Source organism: Juglans regia, chromosome 3 (genome assembly GCF_001411555.2).
Source record: "Juglans regia cultivar Chandler chromosome 3, Walnut 2.0, whole genome shotgun sequence".
Classification (NCBI taxonomy): domain Eukaryota; kingdom Viridiplantae; phylum Streptophyta; class Magnoliopsida; order Fagales; family Juglandaceae; genus Juglans; species Juglans regia.
Window position 1 is genome coordinate 20,261,247 of NC_049903.1, and position 5,035 is coordinate 20,266,281.

At 46.2% G+C, this 5,035-nt stretch overlaps 1 protein-coding gene across 2 annotated transcripts; it reads left to right on the forward strand.

The window, feature by feature from the left end:
* The first annotated feature begins 1,059 nt into the window (after positions 1-1,059).
* LOC109007950 lies at positions 1,060-4,181 on the forward strand. 2 transcript variants are annotated; one of them, XR_004801108.1, is made up of 2 exons: positions 1,060-2,898; positions 3,051-4,181. XR_004801108.1 is itself a non-coding variant. In XM_018987868.2 (2 exons), the coding sequence occupies exons 1-2, from the start codon at positions 1,195-1,197 to the stop codon at positions 3,189-3,191; spliced, it is 393 nt and encodes a 130-aa protein (XP_018843413.2). In that variant the 5' UTR covers positions 1,060-1,194; the 3' UTR covers positions 3,192-4,181. The 2 variants fall into 2 exon arrangements, 1 of the variants encoding a protein (XP_018843413.2); XM_018987868.2 differs by having other exon boundaries at positions 1,060-1,446.
* The last annotated feature ends 854 nt before the right edge of the window (positions 4,182-5,035 follow it).

Here is a 5,035-nt window from a genome sequence, read left to right on the forward strand (position 1 = left end):
CCATTATTTTGAGATTACAGTCTTCTGAGACCCATTCTGTAATTGTGGATGTTTATTTTGTTAAGCATGCATGAATTATGTTTTAACTATTTGAGATATTATAAGTTTGGTGCATAGTATTGCTAAAAAAAATATTATCCTCTACGAATATTGCATAATGCTAGATGCATGTTAGGAATATTGCATCTTATATGTCATGAACAGGGCTAGGTAACATTGTGTTGCATGTCCCAATGCTTCGATGTCCGTCCAATCCCAAGCAAAATCTGGGGGCGTAATACTAATGAAGCTGCTCATTATCTTGCTAAATATGCAAGGAATGTTGATAGAATCAACATATGGTGAGATTGTAATCCAGACTTTTTATCCCAAATCTTGTGGTTTGATTTATGTCTGTAATTTTTCCTTTTCATTATTGAAAGTTCTCTAGTGCTTGTTATTAAAAAAAATGATTATTGGGCGAACGTCATATCGCTCTCTCTGAATGCACTTTGACTTTACCTTTTAAAAGCATAATCAATCTTTAGAAAGGAATGTATTCTCCTTTTTTTTAAAAAAAAAAAAAAGAAAAAAAGAAAAGAAAAGAAAGAAGAACAAAATCTTTAGAAAAGGAACAAAGAATAAAGGGTGGATTTTTTTTCTCTTAAAAAAAAAATAAAAGAATAAAGGGTGGAACAGGAAAAACCAAAAGCAACCACAAACAGAAACGAAAAGATGATGATTTTTTTGTGGAGAAGGAACAATCCTTGTAGCTAAGTGATACCAAGATTCTCCAGAATTCTTTTCTGGTAATGGGCGGCGGCGGAGCTGAGTGTTTGGACATGGAATCTACGGAACGAACTCGTTTTGGAACTATTTTCGGGTGGTTTCTCTGAATAAGTCAAAAGTGCGAAAAGTTTGGAAGAAAGAATATAAAAAAGAAGTAGAAATCGTATGGGAATGTACCTACCTACTTGTCAATGACTCGAGAGTTATTTGCCTTCATTTCAACTAATCTTTTTGATGTTCCACTCTAATTTCTTTGCTATATGAGGGAGAGTTTTTGTGAATGCTATTCTCATCTGTTTAAAGTTCCCAAGGTGATCGATAGGCTTAGATGACTGAGATTAGGGAAGTTTTCTTCGCCCGTGCCTCGCTCGCATTTTCTTTGCTCGCGCCTCCCTCAAGAATCCATTCTTCTTTCAATGGCCAGCCATGGTTCTTCCCGTACCCCCATTCGTTCTTCTAGCCCAACTCTGGCGAAGGGCTCCCCCTATTCTTGCTATTGAATCTTCCCTCACTCGAATCTCTACCTCATTTGAGGGATTTTCTTGGCGTTCTACCCTGTCTGAAAGGGACTTAGTGAAGCTAAGGTCCAACTTCCGAATCCCAAATTCGGTGAAGCTTTCCATCCCTGTTGCGAGATGTACTGATGAAGAAGGGTACGCTGGTGACGCGGCCCTGACGGTGAGTGCCTTGATGCACAGATTGTGACTCCCTTTCATATGGCCGTTCGTGACGTTATGGATTTTCTAGGGCTAGCCTCTGCCCAACTTCACTCGCATGCTTGGCGTGTTCTGATGTGTCCATGTGTGGTCTTTCGCATGGTCTTAGAGCCCCTAGGGGACACTTACCCAGACCTAACAGCAAAAGAATTTCTTTCTTTCTATGGAGTAAAGTCGTTGCCAGGCAACGTATGCAATTTTCGTGTTAGGTAGTAGCGCTTGGTGGACTTTGAGCCACGCTATTCTAATACCAAGTAGTTGCAAAATAAATTCTTTTTATTTCTGGTAGCAATTGGGAGTACCCCACTGACGAGATGCATATTCGGGACTACTCAGTGCGTGACAATTGGGGAAGGACGACAAGAGCTTGCTGTTGGATTTGGCTGATAGGGAGCATTCCCCTGTCAACATTGTCCTTAATTGGGCAAAAGAAAATGATAGGAGTGGTTTGGCGATGGAGAACTTGCTCTCCACCGCCAATATTGATAGATTCTTGGTGACACCCCGCCGGGCCCATGTCCGGGGTTGTAAACTCAAGGCCGTTACACCCCCACAACCTCTAGTGAAGAGACGCACTCCCCAGCTCGGGGGGAAAAAGGAAAGCTTCAAAACCTTACGGTTCTTTGCCTAAACGCCCCCGTGATGGCGTTGATGTGGGCGGGGCTGCTGTACCCATAACGAGGGCGAAGGTGGAGGTGGATCGGGAGGTGCGCTGTGATCCCAACCTTGTTGCTGGTGAGGAGGCTCTTGATGCTTCCCTTGAGAGAAAACGCCCAGAGCTTCCCCGATAAGGGTTTCCTCCCCTTTGTCGCCAGGTCTTGGCGACCTCCCTGGGTTCATGGGCCAACAAGCCCTTGCTGACCTGGCAACAACTTTTGATTTTGATTTGCCTGCCAAGGGCGCTGAACCCGCCCTTTGAATTTCCTTCTCTCCTCTCACCAACCTCAACGCCCAATGTTGGCGACCTTTCTACAGATATGTACGGTGCCTTTTCTATGGGCTTGGCTGGGGTGCCTGAAGCTATCTTACTTGGTGGCGCCCAGACCAACGCTGAAGATGACTGCGAAGAGCAAGGATCTACCCTGAGTTTGCTCCCTGCGACTATATCTTGGGGTGAGACACCTCCTACTGACCATGAAAGGATCTCAATCCCTTCTCCCTCGCCGTCCTCATTAGGCGGTGAGGAGGATTCTCCCACTCCCCTAAAGGGGGTGGGTCTTCCTTAGAAGATGTCGGCATTGAAGAAAGAGGCGTGGGTGATGGAAGTTTGGCCGATGCTGACCTTGGAGGGTAGGTTGAACACCCAGGGATGTCCGCGGTTGAGTTGGCAAATTTGACCACCCCTTCACTTCCCTTCGTGCCCCCAACATCGGAGGGGCTCCCTGCGGTTGAGGGGGCAAGCAGGGTCTAGGAGGTTAGTCCCCGTTGTACCCCTTCCCCTTTGGATTTGGTCTTGGAGATGTCACAATGTCTAAGGAACATGCTCTCTCCAATACTGCATTTACTTTTACTCAGTACGGTTTCTTTTGTATTGGGCCTTTTAACTTTAGTCATTTGCTTGTGTAGGGTGTTGACAAGTTGGCGGCTTGGATTGTGGGCGAGCATGCCAAGTTCGAGAAAGAGGTTAAGGAGTGGCTAAAGTTCAGATATTATGCCAAAAAGGAAATGACCAGGCTCGTATCTGAGAAGGTTGAGATGAAGTGTTAACTGGAGCAGGTCGATGGGCACATTCGAAACTTGGAGGCTGGCCTTGAGTTCCTCCGTGTTGAAGCATGTGAGCTCCGTGGTGAATTGCTTCGAGCTCAATCTCTACAAGTGTGTGAGAGCTTTGCCTTGTGGTTGGCGGAGTCTGAAAGGGCGTCTGCTCAAGCCCAGATGTCGAGATTGAGTGAGGCCCTGGCCGCCTCCCAGGGTTCGCAAGCAGACTCTAAGCGGCTTTCCCAAGGTGACTACCTTGGAGGAAGAATGTAAATGACTTGCCCTTGAATTTTCAAACAAGAAGGCATTGCGTGTGGAGGAGCACAGGCAGTTCAACTTCAGTTTTCCAAGGCGAAAGGTAATTATGAGGAAGTGCAAACCAGGTTTGCTACTTATAAGAAGGTTCAGGAGGATATTGACGCTGCCCAAGGTATGATAGCCTAAAGTTTGCGGCATCTAAACACTACCACTAAAGAGCAGAAACAATAGTTGGAGGGGCTGGGGGCTCAATTAGCCTCAGCCAATGGGGAGCTAGTCCATTTGCAACGGTCACCACTAGGGCTATTAGGGACCATGCCTTTGGGTATGGCTATGGGGCTGGTATGGCTCGTTTGCGGGCCTACATGCTGGCTAACCCTTGCACCAACCTAAAGAAGCTAGACTTGGAGAAATTTCAGCCTAATGAAGTATGCTATCAATTCGTGGACACCTTAGGGTGCAAAGAAATGCTCGATGCCTTTCCCAACCCGACATCATTAGCCCGCCTTGGTGGAGCCTCCTCCTCCTCTTGAGATTTCTGATTCCTATTTGCATTTAATTTCTGTTTTCACTTTGGACAATGTTTGGCCCTCGAATTGGCCTTTTCGCTTTTCTATGTGCTTTTTTGTTGGTTATGGGCAATGTTTTGGCCCTTGAATTGGCCTTTACCTTTGTATATGATCTTTTCGTGTTGGCCCTAGAATTGGCCTTTTACCTTTGTATCTGATCTTTTTATATTGGCTCTAGACAATTATTCTGCTTTATTGTTCCGTGTAGTTTTTAATTTTGCTCCTCGGGTACTTAGTTCTTGTGTGTTTCCTATGCTGGTTTTAACCTTAGTCCTCCACACCCTTTTTACTCGCTCAACGAATTGTTTAGGATAACGGTGGCTAGCCGTTGGTTGGCCGTGGATCTTCTAGCAGCTGGTTGGCCATGGGTCTTTTAGCCGCTGGTTGGCCGTGGGTCTTCTAGCCTCCACACCCGTTGCCGTAAGTTGTATTCAAGCCTGGTGGTTAACTTGTTGGGGGGTCGCAGGGTCTTTTGACCTCCCCGCCCTTGTTGGTTGCACCATGAGTGTGTAACTCGTCCTTTGGTGGTTAATTATTGAGAGGGTTGTGGGTTCTTTTTACCTCCACGCCCAGTTTTGGTTGCACCACGAGTGTATAAATCGACTTTTGGTGGCTAACTATTGAGATAGTCGTAGGGTCTTATGACCTCCACGCCGGTTTTGGTTGCATCGTGAGTGTGTATAACTCGTGCTTTGGTGGCTAACTTTTGAGAGGGTCATGGGGTCTTATGACCTTCACACCCGTTTTGGTTGCATCACGAGTGTATAACTTGACCTTTGGTGGCTAATTGTTGGGTGCACCGTGAATGTATAACTCGACCTTTGGCGGCTAACTGTTGAAAGGGTCGTGGGGTCTTTTGACCTCCACGCCCATCTTGGTTGCACTGCGAGTGTATAACTCGACATTTGGTGGTTAACTGTCGGGTGCACCACAAGTGTATCAGTATAACTCGACCTTTTGTGGCTAACTGTCGGGAGGGTCGTGGGGTCTTCTGACCTCCATGCCCGTTTTGGTTGCACCGCAAAT